Raw genomic sequence first — 19,774 nt, 5'->3', positions numbered from 1 at the left:
GTGATTTTAAAATGGAGCTATATATCCTTACATGGATTCCCAGTGTGGTGCAGCAGACAGAATGATAGTCTAGGACTCTGGAGAACTGGGTTTGAATGTCCACTCTACCATGGAAACTCACTTGGGGGGACAGAACTGGTAAAACCACTCCTGAAATAGCTCACTTATCTTGAAGGCCCTATTCTGGTTGCTCTAAGCCAGTTCTAACTTGATGGCACAGAACACACACACATGCATCCTAACAGAGGAGTACTCTGCAAATATTGGGAAGCAATCCAAATACTGAGCAGCACCTCCTCAACCTCTTGCAGTGGTTCCTAATAGCCCCTGAGAAGAGCTGTGGTATACCATTCACCATGCCATGAGGGTAAAATCCAATATATCTTTTCTCAAATCCTTAAAGTGGCATAAAGTAAAAAGGAATTTCTTTTCCTCTCCTTCAGATGATCCCTCACCTCTATAATGAAACAGAAGTATAAAGGCCATTCCAGAAAGACAGCTCTGGGAGACACATTCAAATAAGGGGGAAATAGCTTCTGAAAAGAAGCAGTAGAAAGCTGACCTAAACCTAAGGGTAAGAAGTTGGCAGGCGGCCACAGAATCCTGTTGAAGGTATGCCTGAGTTCTGCATTTTATAAGCATACGTATCTACTATGAATAAACATACATATCAAAATAAGAACAACCCTCCTTTTCTGGAGTGTTGTTTTTAAGTCCCCATTTTTTACACCTGTATCTTAGCAGACATTCCATCAGACCAATCTGCACTAAAGGTGAAGAACCCCTGGGTTAGAGGTTGGTTTAGGGCTGGGAAAGTCTACCAAGATAGGCAGCTGTGAATTAACAGCTCTGTGAGTACAGGCTAGTTCCTGTCTCTCAGCCCGAACCTGCTACCTCTCAGGCTTGTTGTGAGGATCACTGGTTGAGAGGCAAACCATGCCTATGGTGGATGGAATATAAAGAGGAGTGAAAAACTCTCCACTGTTTCCAGATTGCATGGTTTGACCTCGTTTTAGCTTGCTGTGTGTGCCACACACTGTTTCTCAGGCAGGGTTCAAGGAGACTTGGTCCCTTTGTCTTGCTTCCTAACACATCAGTTTTTTGTTTTTTCAGTCAAGTGATCATTCCCTACTTCTTCACACAGACACACCTCTTGTTTTTTTCTTGGGCTCTCCAGACTTTTAATCGGAATATAGATGAGTGGAAATGGTCTGAGCAGATTTTCATTCAGCCGGCACCAAGAATTAATGCTAGGCTGAGTTCCTGCCCCGGGTCTCCGTCATCAGGGAGCTGATTGGGGAGGGCTCTGGCCTCTCCCCCTCCGTGGACTTTGGCTAAGAGCTGGACTTTTTTCCTGCTCTGTTGTGCAGCAGCAGCAGCAGCAGCAGCAGAGAAGCAGGGTATAGTGCCCCAAGCACAAGCGTGAGTAGCTGCTTTTTTTTCCAGGGTCTGGTTGAAGCTGTTGAGAAGGTAAGGGAGACCTGTGTGAGCGGGAGGGCGAACACTGCCCTGTTTAGTCCTATCCATTAAAAAGAAAAACTACAGCATGATGGGTGTGGAAGCTGGGCAGTAAAGAATGCTGATAGGAAAAAAAACCTGATTCATTTTACATGTGGTACAAGAGCTTTGCAGATAACCTAGATCAGTGATGGCGAACCTATGGCAGGTATGCCACAGCTGGCACACGTAGCCCTTTCTGCCGGCATGCAAGCCATAAGTCGCCAGATTGCTACTCCCCCACCCCCCGGCAGCCAAACCTGAGTAGGCAGCTGCAACCGCGGTACTGGTGCCCGGACAGGTGGCAGGTCAGGATCCAGAGCTGCTGGTGCTGGCTGCAGATCTGGAGTCGAGTCTCGAGGCACCTCAATGCTCATTCATGAGGTCACCATCAATTGGGAGTGACTTGATGGCACATAACAACAAACAGCATTATCTGCCTCTGCCTCTGCCTCTACGCTTGCAACACTGTGATCCATCTTGTGGCTGGGAAAACTGAAGGCATGATAGTCTGGTTATAGTTTTGACATCTGAAGAAGCTCTTCATTATTCAGATCTGCCTGAGGAAAGTCAAGTATTGTGTACTGAGAGCCTTGTTAGGAACAGAAGCTTGGAAGTTACAGCTAAAGAAAATGAACTATTGCTGATTAATTTTTATAAAAGCTTGATATTTGAAACCTTGGTGTGTTTTTTTCACACTTCTCTCATATGTCTCTAACTCATCCTATTATCATCTGCTGTGAGGTTAATGTATATCCACTTAGAGGCGTTCAATGTATTCACGAAGACTTTCACGGCTGGGATCTGATGGTTGTTGTGGGTTTTTTGGGCTCTTTGGCCGTGTTCTGAAGGTTGTTCTTCCTGACGTTTCGCCAGTCTCTGTGGCCGGCATCTTCAAGGACAGCCCCATTAGTACTACTCCCCTTGTGCTTGATTCTACACAGAGTGCTGTCCTCTGAAGATGCCGGCCACAGAGACTGGCGAAATGTCAGGAAGAACAACCTTCAGAACATGGCCAAAGAGCCCCCCCAAAAAACCCCACAACAACCATTATATCCACTTGTTTGCCACTTTGGAAGGACTTCATGCTTGCCATGGGCTGAAGAGCTGCTAATCCTCCAGTTGAGAAAGCAGGCAGACTGCATGCTGAGAGTTGTGTACAGTATTCTCTTTGACAAATCCCAAAGGGGTAAGAGTTGCAATGCTGGACTTGGTATGTGAGGGGGCGCAGAAGGGTGGACCCTTCAAGACAAAGGTTAATCAGCAGAGTGAATAAAGATCTCCGGTTTTCCTATTGCACTCCCCCCCCCCCATCTGAGTGTTATTCTGCATCTGTGATCTGGAGACTGTCTCCTTCTCCTCTATCTCCTTCTGGAGACTGTCTCCTCCTTTGGGGCAATTTGCTTCAAAATGACAATTTTTGCACAAAACACACTGATGAATGACAAGCCTGGGTGGCAATCAGGAGCCTAGGACTGCCTTAGGCTGTTACAAACAACACTGTGGCATCTTAAAGGCTAAGAAAAGGATTATAAATCTCATGGGTTTGTGCTCCAGAGACCACTTTGCCTGCTACCGTTTCTCTTTTCTAAATTGTGCTTGATCACAGTCCAAATATTTGTATTTATGCAATTTCTATGTTGCCTTTCTCCGCAGGGGACCAAAGGTGGCTCACAAACAATTCAAAATATAGAATAGTACAGTAGTGGTTAAAAACACCTAGGAATTATCATTAAACAATTTTTTAAAACATTTTAAAATAACATTATTAAAATCTCTAAATTTAATAAAGACAGCATTCCTAAAATCCTCATGTATTGCTTAAAAGCCTGCCTGAAGGGAAAGGGCTTTTGCCTGCTGACAGAAGGACACGAGGAAGGAGGCCAGCCTGGCTTCTCAGAAGCAGTGCCTTCCAAAGCCTGAGAGCAGCCACTGAGAAGGCCCCGCTCTCGTGTCCCCACCAAACGAGCGTGGGGAGATGGTGGAACTGAAGTAAGGGCTTCCCCAAAAGATCTTTACAGCTGAAAAGGTGCATATGGGGTAATATTGTCATTAGATAGCCTGGCCCCAAGCTGCATAGAGCTTTATGGGTCATAATCAGCACCACAAACAGTCACAGCTGGCACAGGTACTCGCCACTGCCAAGACCCTGTGTACCCTGGCTCAGGTTTGAATCCAAGAGCACACCCAACTTGATTTTTCTGGCAGAGTGTAACCCCATTCAGCACAGGCTGAACCACTAGCTCCTGATTTACACTTTGACTGACCAAATGCACCTCTGTCTTGTCTGATTTAAGTTTCAGGTTTTTGCCTTCAACTAGTCCGTTACTCATGTAACAGACAATACCTTCCTTGGAATCAGATGAAAAGGACAGATAGAGTTGTCTGGAAGTTGAGTCATGGCAACTGGACTTCTTTCTTGCTAGGTTGAAATGTTTCACTACTCACCCAAGTAGCTTCTTCAGACTGAAAAAGCTACTTGGATGAGTAGTGAAACGTTTTCAACCTAATAAGAAAGGAGTCCAGTTGCCATGGCTCGACTTCCAGATAACCACACCAGGATGACTGAGAATCTTCACAGAGAGGTAGAGTTGGGTGCCATCTGCATATCAATGGCATCAAACCCCAACACACTCCCAGCCATTTCATGTAGAAGTCGAGTAGCAGGGGGACCAGGACTGAACCCTGGGGGACACCCAAGTCAATGACCAGGGAGTTTGAACAGGACTTCCTCACCACCACCACCACCCGAGTCCAGCCATCCAGGAAGGACTGGGATTACTATAAAACAATACCTCCCAAACCTATCCCAGAAGGATACCATGATGGAAATCTCAAAAGCCACAAATAAGTCCCGTGTCCACCAAGGACATAGTTCCTCTGTTCAGTAACCAGCATCGGTCACCCACCCAGCTGACCAAAGACATCTCTAATCCACAGCCAGGCCTAAAGCCATATTGAAATAGACTTAGATAACCCACTTCATCCAGGAACTCATGGAGCTGAAGCACCACCACATGCTCCAATGTCTTACCCTGAGGATTTCCCTTGTTCCAGGAAGGTCTTTACTGGATCACCTGTCAAGATAGCAGAAAGCTCTCCAAGAGCCATCAGGAAACCACTGGGATCCATCAGCCCTCTAAGAGTGGGGCATCTTAATTGGTCCCCCCCAAAAGGGTGGGGCATCTTAATTGGTCCCCCCCAAAAGCAGAGTCTCCATTCCAAAAGTATAAGTCCCACCAGGCGGTGCTCTGTCCATGACAATGGAAGTGCAGAACACTGGTTCAAGAGCGTGGTTTGCAACAGGAGTGGGGCCAGATGCCACTTGGGACAGCCCTGTCATTATCATAGTTGACATGGAAGTCCTGAGCTGCTCCAGATAAAATGGCCTCTGCATGGATGTTGATGTCCCCCAGCATGATCCACTGAGGCAACTCTAGTACCACACCTGAGAGCGGCTCAGTCGGCTCAGGAAGGGAGGCTGCTGTTGTGTAGCAGGGGAGACAGTGCACCGACAGAATCCCTATTCAGTCCCAGGCACCCACTCTCCGATGTGAACACCCAGACCCAGCAGATGATGGAACAAGACACCCAGTGAGGGAAGTGGGATTTCAATAGATTATCACAACATTGCTTCCTCCCCAGGCCCCACATCTGACCTGCTGCTTTACAGAGAACCCAGGTGGGCAGAGCTGAGAAAGATTAGCTCCTCCTGCTTCATCTAACCAGGTCCCTGTAATATGGGGCAAATAGACACATAAGCGCTCTCTCTCTCTCTCTCTCTCTCTCAGATCATTCCTTTAATGTCTCCTAAAAGGAGGACAAACGGTTAACATTCAGGTAATATTTGACCTGCTCTACACATGCAACAGAACTTGCTGAAGTTTTATATGTAGAATGGCCATTTGGCAAGCTTAAACACCGGTGAGAACAAGATGAGTGTTATGTCTAGGAGGTGGATGAATGCACACATATTTAATGCCATGATGACAAAGTGCCTCAGAGGTGTGACAAGCCTATCAGAAATTTCCTAATCTTAATATGAAAGCTGCATAACTGAGGCTCATTTCAAGCTAGGGAAAACCAATCAATGTTTCCATCTCAGACTGATCTGATCTATGCGGGCAAACTAGATACAATGGAATTATTATTTGGTTATGTCAATGAACCCCGAATACTCTTCCCCCCCCCCGGACTTTGTAAACTGGATCATATGTAACACAGGCCACTCAGCTCCTGTCCCTGATTGGGACAAGGCCAGTTATAAAACTGGGTTACGAAACTTTCCTTGATCCTGGAATTCTGAAACTGGGAGATAATCCATTAATACCCAACCCTGAGAATCTCAACAGCAGGGACTCGGCAAGCATCCATGTGAGAGAAAGTGGGACATTGGTTTCCCAGGGGTTGCGTGGGATGTAATAATCCACTGCCGTCCTCTACAGCTCAGATGGCGGGTGTCAAAGAGATGCCACATGAGATGTTGAGCTGGTTCAGATTTGCGGGTCAGAGGCAAATGCGAGAACTGTTGAGACAGAGTTTTCAAAGGACCTAACCCCTTTGCTGATTTGTCATCTTGAACTTCCATGAGAATGAGCTAAGCAATGCAACAGGCAAGAGGCTATATTTTGGCCTTGATTTTCTGGTGCTGGTCCGTGGATTGGGCAGGGGATGGACAGAAAGACCAGGCCACGTTTGGAAGCACAAAGCCTTTGCATTAATTAGACTAGACTAGTCTCTTACTTTTATTTTTTGAATTTGCTGACACTGGTTACAATACCCCCTTTACTCATTCACATGCACTCAAAGGTGGGAAAATCCATCTACATCACCAACTGCACCATATCCATTGTAAATGTGAGGCCTAACACGATACCTGTGCTCTGTGGTATTCATCGGTCCAACATTTAGGTCTAAGGGTACACTGAGCAAATGGCATGTGGACACGAGCACTGGACTGGCTTACAAATACATGGCCGATGGAATGGACTCCCAACTTGTGGCTCGGAAATTCATTGAAAGCCTCACAGTTTGCCAAGAAGCCACTTGGGAGGCACAGCTGAAGTGATTTGCCAGCCTGTCGGCATTGGGTTGACCAGGAGTATGGTGAATGGGGAAGCCCCACCATATAGATCAACAGCAGAGAAAACCCTAAATGCTCTTTGTGAAGAAGGCCTAACCAGGGACTATCCTCCTGGGCCTATCTAAGGGACTTCCCTTAGATAGGCTGTTCAGTCCAGGTCTGCTTGAAAGATGAAGATTTTATAAGGGGAGATTTTGGGAATTAACCACGGTGAACACTTGGGAGAGCTAACCATTTCAGACACATCAGTCACTCAGTTTCATTTCCCCCTACATGAGATATTCTGTTTAAATTATTGAAAAATTATTTTCTGTTTTTGCATCTATTCTTATAAATTAGGATGGGCCTCAGTTTTATGGAAATGACTTTCCCCTTTTGCCTTCCTTTTTGAGGCTGCGTAGGCGGCCACCCTAATTAGCAGGCAGACCTTCATAAACAGGAAGCCATTTTCACAGAGTTGTGTTATAAAACACTCATTGCTCCTTATAGTGCAATGTCTGATGTGAACTAAGCTCAAAAGGAAAAAGGATGTTTCTCTGTTTATTATGTTTACAAGCTAAATTTCCTTATAGGTACTCAAGATGGTTTCTACAGAACAACCCCTTCCCTCTTATATCCTTATAATAAGGCCACCCAATGAGTTGGGGAAGGGGGCCCAGATCCTCAGCCTTCCCAACCCTTCTCCAACACTCTGACTGTTCTACTTTCTTCAAGGCTGTAAAGATTAAATAGTAATTAATCTGAATTGCCTGTTTTTTTTAAAAAATGGATAAAATAATTTCTGCATCAGATTTGTCCTCAATAAATAGCAAGACTCTAAGCTGCACATTCTTGCTTGTTTGAAGATCTAAAACACAGAGCAAGACATTTTCTCATGTAATTCTTCTCCCATTGTCTGCAAAGCATAGTGGGACCTTGTGGCCTTGTTTAAAAGCAAAATCTGCTGCTTATATACTGACCCATAGTGCTTAAAGCACTCTCTAGGTGGTTTACAATTTAATGATGATGGTTATATTTTCCTCCCCTCCCCCTGCAAGCTGGGTATTCAATTTAACAACCAAGGAAGGATGGAAATTTGAGTCTACCTTCAGCCAGCTACCTGAGCCCATGGGGATCAAACTCGGGCTGTGAGCAGGGTCTTGGCTGCTGTACTGCAGTTTAACCACTGTGCCATGAGGATCCGAGTTTAAGGCATGTTGGCATGCCAACCATGGACAATCCAGAACATGAGAAGGAAGTAACACGTGTAGCATCCCGGAGTGGTGCGACCCACCTAGGGCTGGGACAGGTATTCTCCCATAGAGGAAAACTGAAAGAACAAGACCTCTTGGGAAGAGTTCAATTGCGTCTATTAGCGGGAGGTTCTGTCTGGATAAGAACAGAAACCGAGCACTGCTTGCCTGTCTTTACAATGAGGTTGGTGAAACTTTGATGGCATAACTGTGCTGAGGACCCCCAGGTCTTTCCGTGCCTTGGATCCATTCAAAGGTTCCATTCAAAGGTTCTAATCTCTTGTGAACACGGGGCAGTAGAAGGGGGCCCTACACATCTAAAGTAGCTTCACCTCACATGAGTTTCAACTCTTTTAGTTCTTCCTTAGTGAAGAACGTCATTCCTTTACAGTGCTAAACCAGGAAAATGGGAACAGGGGTTGGAAGAGAAGCACCAATTGAGCATTGCGTATTTGCGTTACTGTTGACGATAGTTTGAAAGGACTCAAGTCATTGGCAGGACTGGAACAGGATCTTTGAAAAATGCGGCAACCCCCGCCCACCCGCCCATGCAATGGTGGAGATCAAATTTAGGGTACACGAGGCAAATACAAATACACAATGTGCTGTAGTGGATTGACTGATGGACTAGGACTCAAGAGGCCTGGGTTCAAATCCACACTTAGGCACTGCAGGTGTGGAACTGGTAAAATTGCTCCTTAAATATCTCCCTGGCCTTGTACTTTATTAGATTTGCTACAAGTGAGATGTGACGTATTAATACATAACAGCATGGGCCAAATGCGTACCACCCTTGTGTGCCTGAACTGGAGGAAAGGAAAGCAGCACAGCGTGGTGGATTGGAATTATACTGGATGGGGAGACGGGCCTTAGTCCTTTGCCCCCATCCCAGCCTGATCTAAATAGTAAGGGGGAGCATATATGCAACCTGCAATGGGACAGGCAGATGGCATCAGCAGCACCAATGAGAGTTTTCCTCCAGTTGCAAACCACAGGCGCAGCTCACCAGCTGGATTCAGTTTCAAAGTCTTATGGGGGAGAAGAGTCTCTATCGCCACGTGACAGTGCCACTCTGGTTTAAACCCCTTCCTCCCTCGTTATTTTTAAGAGCCAAATATGGTAACAATGTCAGTAATGCCACGTCTGAAAAAGTCAGTCTTTGGAAATACCAATATTTGGATAAATCATGGGATAACACACGAAACAAGGTATCTAATCACTTCTGAACAGCCCCTTATAACCTCTTCCCGAGGTGCAGGAAGGACAACCTTTCAGGAGTAATGAACACATCTGCTGAAATAGAGCAGTGTCCCTAGAAGGGTTTGACAGGGAGCCCAGAACCTACTGAGAACAGTACGGCTGATGTAATGATTGGAATGGATGGATCCCGTTCATGCCTTTAGGAGCCGCGAGAGGTCAGGAGGAGTCCTGGGTTCTCGACTTACCTGGCCAGTCTCTTCTCTCTCTCCCTGCAGGCCTCCAGCAAGACGTCAGGATGTGGTGCTCCGTGCTGCTCGTCAGCCTCCTCTGGATTGTGATCTGGTTCATTCGTGACCGTCAGACTTTAAGTTCCTTCAAGGATAAGTATGTTTTCATCACAGGCTGCGATTCAGGTTTTGGGAACCTGTTGGCCAAGCGGCTGGACAAGAAGGGCTTCCGGGTGTTAGCTGGTTGCCTGACTCAGAAAGGGGCCGACAACCTCCAGCGGGCCAGTACGCCCAGCCTGCGCACCATCCTGATCGACGTCACCAGTTCCGAGAGCATCCGCAAAGCCGTGGAGTGGGTGAAGGGCGAAGTGGGCGATAAAGGTGAGTTTCGCCCCAGCAGAGGTCACAGGAGGAAGTATTTGTTGAGTAGTTATTCATCCATCATATTGACATAGTAGCCCCTTGCCACCCCACGAGAATACCCACAAGGAAACATACCAAGGAAAAGATAAAAACCTTCTTTATAAAAAGGTGAAAGACAATTTTAAAATTCGTTTATCCTGAAAAAAAATCAAACTGAAAGCCAACATTTTTTTAAAAAATCAACCTCTTTTAAAATCCAGCTTTAAAACTGGTGAAAAGAGCTTATGATAGTGAAAGAACACCATCTTGGCGACAGCCGAAAGCTCACCAGGGAGGGAGCCAGTCCGATATCCTTTGGGAAGAAGCCCAGCAGGCTAAGTGCTGCTATGGAGAAAGACCTCTCTTTTATACTATCCACCAGCTTAACTCTTCTGGATGGGATGCACCACAGAGCCCCTGCTGGGGTTCTCAAATTCTGGGCAGACACACATGGGAGAAGGTGGATTTTCAGATAAGAGATGTTTAGGGCTTTACTGGTAAGAAGCAGCATCTTGACATGAGACTGGATGCAAAGTAGAATCCAGTGCACTTGCTAAATAGTGGTGATATATGGTCTCCAACTGTCTGGCTCCCACATTTTGCATAAGCAGGAGTTTCCAAAGACTTCTCAGAAGCCAGGATAGAGTCACAGCTAGATGTTTATGACTCTAACACAAGCTGCTAGGGAAAGGGGGCAATGTGGTACTGGAGTCAGAAGTCCACTGGCTGAGATACATCTTAATTTTAAAATAAAGCAAATGGTTAGATAGCCTTTCCAGCTTTGATTGTAGGATTGAAAACATGGCCAATATCTTGTAAGCCTCAGAAGCCAGACTTATAACCAAATAAGATTTTGTTATCCATTGGGGTGGAAAGGAACTCGTAAAAGGATTCCTGAAATAGCTCACTTCCCTTGAAAACCCTATTAAAGTTGCCATCAGAAAATGAAACAGCACTGAACTGACAAGCTATGGTATGCAATTGAATTAGTGCTGTATTACTTTAGTGCTGTAGTGCTAAAATAAGAGAAAAATAATTTGTAAAGTACAGTCTACAAATTGCATTGCAGTTATGGTCTTTACGAGTGCAAACAGAAGGCAGGCAAGTGGAATAAGGTTTGCTCTCAGACCATGCCCCACTCTGTGCATCATCAGTGATGTCATCTAGACACACCCAACAAAGGTCCTAAAGACTGATACAGGTGATCACCCAAGCCAAAAGTAAGATAAGATAATGTCTGTGGAAACACTAACAAGCAAACAATGCCCTGCCATGCAAAAAAAAAAAAAAAAAACATACTACCTATTTGTGCCAAAAGTTCTCATCTACTCACAATTAGTGTTAATGTCATGTAGTCAACAGACTAATTATCTGAAGGAACAGTGAGAGAGGTGGTACCAGCAACAGGACAAATAATTATCTAACTGCTTCCTCCTATGCTTTGAAAGCCTTACCAGGGTCACTCTAACTTGGTTGCCACCATGCAATACATAATGAAAATATCCTAGTATAGGGATAGGTTGCAATAGGTTGCAATTTCGCCATACGCAGAAAAGGTCTCAGACTCAGTCTTTGATATGTGTGGCTAAAATAGGAGGTAAAGCTGGGAAAGATCTCAGGGTGAAATTATGAGGACTTGTCACAATGGAAAGAGAGAGGAGTAAGCAGCCTGGTTCTCTCCAGGTGTTTTGGACTATAGGTCACAAAAATAATCACTGTTGGCTATGTTGGTAGGAAATTACAGAAACTGCAGTTGAAAACACTTGGAAGGTTCACATTGCCTACATTGCAGGAGTTGATTTGCTATTGACATAACTCAAAATAAAGTAACCTGATCTGATCTTGTTCTAGAATCCTCTCCAGCAAGTTGGAGAGACACCATATTAGTGTAAAGGAATGCAAATTCCGTTTTTGCCTCAGTTATGTCCAATATACAAGGAAGGAGAAAAGGGGACAGAGAGGTACAAGTGCCCATGGGGATCCCAGAGAAGGAACTAGAGGCACAAACAGCAAGCATTCAGTTGAGAAAGAGCAAGATGGGTTGTCTCATGTTCCCTTACCAAGTGGTCTCGATTCCTCAAGGGCTTTTTGGTCTGGTGAACAACGCTGGTGTGGCCAATCCAATTGGCCCAACAGAGTGGATGAATGTGGATGATTACCGCAAGGTCATGGCTGTCAACACTTTTGGGGTGATTGAAGTATCTTTGGCCTTCCTGCCTCTGCTGAAACGAGCACGTGGCCGTGTGGTCAACACCTCCAGCGTCTTGGGTCGCCTCTCAGCCAATGGTGGTGGCTATTGCATTTCCAAATACACCATCGAGGCCTTCTCTGACAACCTCAGGTAGGAGACTAGGTAGGGTTTCACTTGTGTTCATTCTTTAATTCCATGAATCCTGTACATTTTCTATCCTAGACTCATCTCTTAAATTCTTTTGCTTTGCCATCCTTCTAGTCTTCTCGTCCGTTCATTCACTTTTACCCACCCCTGTCTGGATTTTCTTATGTTTCCTTAATTCTACGATGCTTTCCCTCCTCCACTATTTGCATCTTTTCGACTTAAGCAGCCAGTCTCTCTTTTCTTTAACATCCTCCATCCTCTGCATTTCTGTTTCATCCTTAAGCTTGTGTTCCCCTTGTTGTTGGGAAAACTTGGGAGGTAGAAGAACAGGTTCACTCAACTCCTCCACCTGTCAGTGGGAAGAAAGTAATCCTTGCTTTTCCAAAAATAACACCATTCTGAATTTGCTAATGGTTATATTGGCAAAACTAGATGGTACAAAAGGGGGAAGGCAAAATCATGTAGTACAGTTGGACCTGCCCATAGCCACGGGATTGGTATCTATAGTTTCACTTATGCATGATCTGAAAAAAAATAATTATATATTTTAAGACACCCTAGAAATACTGTATGCATTTCTGTTATGTAATTACCAGAACTGGCCACTAGAGTCAGAGATAATGCTATGTATATAGGGTTTGCTATTATCCATGGTTTTTTGCATGAGAGGATATTTAAAAGCCACAATGGTGCTTGTCCCCAGCTTAAATTTAGAATTTTGGGTCAAAGGTTCACAGCAAAACAGAAAGAAAGATGTAAACTATAACCTCCGACTCAACCTTTCTCTCTGGAGGAAGAGGCACTTAGGAGTTCAATGTCTCTGAGGACAGCCTTAAGGTGATCAGTCCTTGGTCCTTGACTTCACTGAGCACTCTGTGCATGCATTCCCGCTTTGGTAGTCTGCTTTTACAGATAACAACGCAAAATCCTATCCACAAATACATGATCAGTTTTATGGGCCTAATTGCAAGGTCAGAAATAGCCCTGCAATGAATGGAAAACAGAGAGAAACACCCATGATTTCTCTTGTATTTAGACAAGTAAAAGATAGGGTCTGGAATTTGGCTTTAATGGAGAAGCTATCAAGACAAATACCTGCTAATTCAACTTCTCATAACATGTTATTTAGCAATGTGGTTCCCTTTTATCCATCCTCTACTTAACAACAATGCTTGATATCCTTCCTTACAGCCCTGTGAAAGCACAAGCACAAAGAAAGTCGTTGTTTTTATACCAGTCGTTTGTGACCACTCACAGAAAATTTATTCATAGACTTCTGCGAACATCGTGATCGTCTCTCCAGTAAATTCCACAATTTAATTAGCTGCAGCATTCTAGGCCTGACATGTACCATCCTAGTAGAGCTGTATGCTAATTTAACTAGCAGTTTTAAAATACAGTACTGTACAAGGGAAGGGGGAGCATTTTAGTCCTTCACTTCCTGGTGATTTAAAAAGGTTTTCACAGCAAATCATTATGTGTAACTGTAAAGAGTTTTAAGCCCTCAGCCTAAAGGCAAACAAGCTCTAGAAACCATGGGAAGCTGCTTAGGTGCTAAGTTGCCCTTTTTTAGGCTTGCTATCCCAGGGCACAACAGGCAGGAATGTAACACTAGTATTTTTTTAGGTTCCTGAGCTGAGATGATGAGGAAGGCATGATGTTGCCAATTAGTATGTTATGCAGGTGTTAGGAGAACCAAGATACTAGTCAGTAAACAATGTTGGAAGTCCCCCTCCTTGACAAACCACATGAGAAGATCACTTGAAACAGGCAGTAAAAATGCCCGTTAATAATTAAAAATTAATTCAGCCACAAGCAAGTGTCTGTGTTTTGCAACAGAGGATCACGTGTGTTATGCCAATGTGCAAAACAGGTTTTGCAGAAAGACTTGTCCAGACTGTATGGGTCGAAGGTGGTTCTAAAGTTTATAACGATGAATGTTTTGAATGCCTTCTTTTACCAGGAGGGACTTGTACCATTTTGGAATCAAGGTCTCCATTGTGGAGCCAGGCTTCTTCAAGACGGCCGTGACCAATCTTGACTCCATAGAGGCTTCCTTGCGGCAGCTCTGGGACCGCATGGATCCGGAGGCCCGACAGAGCTATGGAGAAGACTTCTTTTCAAACTGTGAGTGCTACGGCAGGCGCAGCTGCTAAGAGTGGAAAGGGTGGTGGTGGTGGGGGAGGAAACGCAGAGGTCTGGCTGCTGAAAAAGAAAGAGCCTTTAGATGTACAGTACCAGCCATTATCTTTATTAAAAAGATACAGGGCGGGGGGGGGGAGCAGTAAGAACATCCAATTTCTTAAATTAAACCCTTCACATTTTCCATAAGTCTTATAGCAAAATCTAGCTATCTTTGTTTTTGTTTGTTTCTTTGTTTTTGGCCAACAATTGGTAACTTTATTATGTACTAAGCACTTCAGTCCAAGGTATAGCTTTTGGACACTTTAACAAGGCAAGCCTTGCCTCTGTTCCATCTTCACTTTATAAACTGTTGGGGTTTACAAAGCACCCCCCACCCCCAACCGCACATACATACATATGTATATACTGTATATACTGAGAACTTCAGAACCTTCCACCATCTCAGGCTAAAGGGGGGCATCCTGGAGATGGGAGATGTCAGGCAGTTTCCTGTTTGGCTTACAAAAGAAGCCTCAAGTGTTGCTGCAACTGTCTTCTTCTGGTCATGTTTCCTTTCCTACCAGAGGTTGGGCATGTCCATTTTGACTTTGGAAGCAGTCGCTCTGAATGTTTTGCATGAAAAAACAGTCCCTAAGCATCTCCAGCCAATAAGTCTTCTGTCTTTCCTACACTTCTCCCTATTTAACCTGAATGATCAGGTATAACAATATGTATTTTTTTTTCCTTTCTCGTTACTTGGCCAAAACATTCTAGTTTTCCACATTTTACACTTCATGATTTCTTGATCTTTATTCATTTGCTTTAGTACTTCTTTGTAGACCACTCTCTTGATCCAATAAATGCTTAGCATCCTGTGATAAATCCAGATTCCAAATACTTTTAAAATAGTAGTCTGTTTTAATATTCGCTATTTAATGCCATACAGCAGAAACAAGAAGATACAACACCACGTAAAGGAACCCTTTTTCAATGCTCATTGTTATTTAGGTTTTTGTTGCATTTCCCATTCTTCATCCTAAGAAAGCTGCTCTGGGCCATCTCTATTGTGGCCTTTCTTGCATAGCTGATCCCTCAGTTCATTCAGCCAAATTTCAAGGTTTTTTGCTTTTGTCATCATGCGGGACATGCACATTTTGGATCTTTAACTGCCATTTTTGGAGGTGCTGGCTTTTTATTGATTATCCTGAACTTGGTTTGCTTCACATTCACTTTTAGACTGTTTCCATTGTTCAATTAAGACACCATCTACATTGTCAGGTAGTAATATAGTATCATCTGACCATCAGATGTTGTTGATAACCTTATCGTTGACAATAATACACTCATTTGCATCAGAAAATGCTTCTCTGAAGATGCTCTCAGGGTACAAATAGGAAATTAGTTCAGATGCAGATACCTTATTTAGAAGTACGTGCTTAGTAGAAACTGTCTCTTGACCCTTCGATGGAATGGGGAAGAGATAGTTCCTTCTTTCTAAACTATTTAAATATTTATGCTAAGAGTGTCTTATTAACTCAAAAAAGGGGAGTGTCATATAAATTATCTTTACAACATAGACTAGGTTACCAGAAATTGCAGGCAGTATATAAAAGCTTGATTTTGTTCTTCAAATGCAAGCTCTCCCTCTGGGTACAACAGTCCCTAAACAGAAACATTTAGAGAGAGAACGGTGGATAGTATAAAATGTTTCTTAATGACTTCAACTTCCTCTACCTGTCCCACAGATCTGAAAGTTCAGAAGTTCATAATGAATATCATCTGTGATCCAGACCTTAGCAAAGTGACGAACTGTATGGAGCATGCGCTGGAGGCCAAGCATCCTCGCACCCGTTATAGTGCTGGTTGGGATGCCAAGTTTGTATGGCTGCCTGCCTCTTATCTACCTGCCTTCATAGTGGACATTGCTCTGGCTATCATTCTACCAAAGCCAGCCCATCGGGTGCGCTAGACTCCAAAGGCCCTCCTTTTACCCAGGACCAAAGTCAGTGGGTCCAGCTCTCAAATCGGCCACATTTCCCAAGAAATATGGAGAAATAAAGATGATGATGTAATCAGCAAGAGAAAGCTGTTGCCGTCCGCTCCTCTTCCACAGGTTTATAGGGAACAACCAAAACTACCCATTTTATAAGAAGCCACAGTATTATAGATCAGGACTGGGGAGTGGGGGAGGAAGGTGGGTCATAGTGGGATGTGCAGCAACAAAGGTTTTAACTCCTAAATGGGTTAACAACGGCAGCAAGAAAATGATGTGCCCAAATTAAACTGTTGGAATGAAGATTAAAGTAACCAGTAGTCTATCTTTGTGTGACTTAATTGTGAACGACACTCATCCCCCCACCACCCCCGTCCTTTTGTCCTTCTAAGGAGCCTGCATGGAGGATATATATCCGGGATTTCCTAACAATTCTCCTGAGAATGAAGAAGCTACTTGGATGAGTAGCCAAATGTTTCAAGAAGTCCAGTTGCCATGAGTCAACTTCTAGAAAACTACACTCAGTTTTCATTCTCAAAACAAATTCCTGGGCTCAGACTTGTGTAACTCAGAGTGTATTTTTGCATCGACCCCTGGTCAGTTGTTGCTGAAGTTTTAGTTTGTTTTGTTTTCTTTCAGCAAATCCCTGAAGGTGTTCCCACATCAATCCAAGAAATACAAGGAATTGTGTTTCTAGTGAGCCTAGTAGAAGCAAACAATAAGTAGGATCAGAGGGGGCAATAAAAAAGAATTTGAGAATGATGCTAGAAAATCATAGCTACAGCATCCATCTGAAACGCTACAAAAAGGAAATCTGGACATTACATGGCAAATTAATAGTAGGAGGCTATACCAAGCCCGGCCAAAATGGAAGCCATGGGCTACAGGTTTTCCCCAGAGAATTTCTCTACCCATCTCATGGGCCTTTCTTTTCTTTAGCCAAAAAAAAAATCAGCTAATTCTGCTCCTTGAAGCATTCAGGGGCAACAAATTTTGAGGCGCTGAGGGGTCCTCCAGTTCCCCTAATCAAAGCTGATTATCACTTCCGGACAGTCCTGTCCCCCTGCCCTATTCTTGGCCATTTCAAGCATGGCTTAGTCCATGGCAGACGCTGCAGAAAAAATGGGGCTCCCAGACCTGTCAAAACTGGATGTGGGAATGTTGCTTGCAAAGCAGCATGACAGCAGCGACTATCTTAAGCAAGTTCTAATAGTTTGACAAGGCAGTACAGTACTGAACTGTGATAGTGAAACCACAGGGAGAGGCCCATAAGAATAGGAATACACAGTTGCGGGAAATACCAAGAGTGGCTATGGAGAAGGTAATTCAGGAAATCTTGTCTGCCTCCTTCTTCATTGTTGAGCCCCAAAAGCCCCTACACATTTCCCAAGAAATCACTTAGGAACCTATATCTTGTACAGTGAATGCAAAAAGTGACCAGCACTATTCAATGGAGAAAAGAGAGGACTAAGAGTAGTTGGTGAACATCTATAAATGCTGATACACCTGCAGTTTGGGTTAGAGGAGCAGCTTAGGCTCTCTCTATGCATAGGCCTAGTCCACATCCATCACAACTAAGCAGTCAGATCTTGCTATGTATCCAGAACCAGGAATAGTTTTTAGGTAAAATGAAGCCCCAGAGTTTGTCTCATATATGTTTTTGCGGACTCCAAGAGTTAGGCTGTATTTCAGCCACCATGAAGCTCTGTAAGGCATAGGATGCAGGAGAGGTATCAAACTGCATTGAAGAAATAGGATTTTGCAAAGGTGCAAACCACCCCTGGGATCATTGGCCCTACATCAGTGGCAAACCTGTCCCAGGCGTGCTTGCTGGAGACAAAGGTAGGCAAGTCCACCATCGTGTGGAAAAAGACAGGCTGATTCTGCACCTGTGTCAATGATGGCCTAAAAGTATAAAGTGGAATTTCTAGCTTCCATCCATTGAGAAGCACTTGCAATTATTTGCTTTCATGCAGTTGGGTGCACTAATCCAGCCATTCTCAACCTTTTTTTAGCCATGACCATAAACAGAGTATGAAAGAAATATAGGCCAAAGCAGGTCTCTATACGTTGCATAATGAACCTTATAGGGTGGTGTTTGAAGAACTGTTTCCTGTCTGTGGCCCCCTTCAAATGTGCCAAGGGTCCCTATAATTTCCCAAATACAGTGGTGCCTCTCTTGACGATAATCCATTCCAGCAAAATCGCTGTAGAACGAAATCGTCGTCAAGCAAAAGTAAAAAGAAACCCATTGAAATGCATTGAAAACCAGTTCAATGCGTTCCAATGGGCGAAATACCTCATTGTGTAGCGAAGATCCTCCATAGGGTGGCCATTTTCCGGTGCCTGTTAAGTGAGGAATCCATCCTAAACACAGCAGGGAGCCATTTTGAGAGCCGCAATCAGCTGTTTTAAAATCGTTGTTTAGCAAAGAATCAGTTCCTGAAGCAGGGAACTGATTGCCGTAAAGCAAATTTTCCCAATTTAAACACCGTTTTGCGATCGCAATAGCGATCGCAAAAATGTCATCATAAAGCGGATTCATAGTGGAGCGGGGTAATCGTCAAGCGGGGCACCACTGTACACAAGAATCTCTAGCAGTCCCAGCATAAATGTACTATTGTGTTCAGCATCCGTTCAGAAGGAAGGCATGACTTCTCGTCACATGATAGAACAAAGCCTGTCTCCTGCACAAGTTTACATATTGCAGACACTGAAGGGGAAAATGAAGAAGTACTCAAGAGTGAAACTAAGAGTGAAAAAAAGCTTACTGTGCCCTCCCACCACATAGCTGCCTTTCCTGTGACCTCACCACAGGATGATTTCTGCTGTACACAAGTTTCCGATTAGAGGCTGCGAAGTGATTCAGTCACTTACAACCCAGCCCAGTTTTATCAACCAAACTAAACTCCAGGATGGCAGTATATTACGTAGTGTGGATGAGTCAAATGTTTACAGCAGAAGGTGGGAAAGCTGCAACGCTAGGGGAAATGAAGAGGAACAAGGCTAGTCCCACTGATCTTTGGAAGAATTTAGAAGAGGGGCAGGAATTTATGGCCCTCCATCTCTCAAAGTACATAAGAAGAGCCCTGCTGGATGAGGCCAAGAGCCCATCTAGTCAAGCTTCCTGTATTTCACAGCGGCCCCATCAGATGCCTCTGGCAGCACACAAGACAACTAGATACCTGTCTCCTGATACCACTCCCCTGCATCTAGCATTTGGAGGTACCTTCCTTTTAAGCATGGAGACTATACATCCCCATCATGGCTTGTAACCTGCAATGGACTTTTCTTCCAGAAATCTGTCCAATCCCCGTTTAAAGGCATCTAGGCCAGATGCCATCATCACCACATCCTGTGGCAAGGAGCCCCACAGATTAACAACACATTGGGTAAAGAAATAGTTTCTTTTGTCTGCTCTGTCTCTCCCAACACTCAATTTGAGTGAATGTCCCTGGATTCTGGTATTGCATGAGAGGGAAAAGAGCTTCCCTTTATCTACTTTATTCATCCTCTGCATAATTTTATAGTCTCAATCATGTCCCCTCCCCTCAGGCCCCTTTTCTCTAAAGAGCCCCAAACACTGTAGCCTTTCCTCATAAGGGAGGTACCCCAGCCTAGTCATCATTTTAGTCGCTCTCTTCTGCACTTTTTCCAGTTCCACCATGTCTTTTTTGA

The 19,774-nt window shown here is 44.2% G+C and overlaps 1 protein-coding gene across 2 annotated transcripts; it reads left to right on the top strand.

Annotated features, from left to right (window-relative positions):
- Positions 1–1,330: 1,330 nt before the first annotated feature.
- RDH5 (retinol dehydrogenase 5) lies at positions 1,331–16,421 on the top strand. 2 transcript variants are annotated; one of them, XM_020783360.3, is made up of 5 exons: positions 1,331–1,422; positions 9,288–9,620; positions 11,724–11,982; positions 13,943–14,106; positions 15,849–16,421. In XM_020783360.3, exons 2-5 carry the CDS (start codon positions 9,308–9,310, stop codon positions 16,070–16,072), a joined length of 960 nt encoding a protein of 319 aa, XP_020639019.3. In that variant the 5' UTR covers positions 1,331–1,422; positions 9,288–9,307; the 3' UTR covers positions 16,073–16,421. The 2 variants fall into 2 exon arrangements, with proteins under 2 accessions (XP_020639019.3, XP_020639010.3); XM_020783351.3 differs by having other exon boundaries at positions 1,370–1,470.
- Positions 16,422–19,774: the final 3,353 nt, after the last annotated feature.

This window comes from Pogona vitticeps, chromosome 2 (assembly GCF_051106095.1).
Source record: "Pogona vitticeps strain Pit_001003342236 chromosome 2, PviZW2.1, whole genome shotgun sequence".
Classification (NCBI taxonomy): Eukaryota; Metazoa; Chordata; class Lepidosauria; order Squamata; family Agamidae; genus Pogona; species Pogona vitticeps.
Note: the sequence above shows the minus strand (reverse complement) of the source record. Positions and strands in the feature narration are given on the sequence as shown.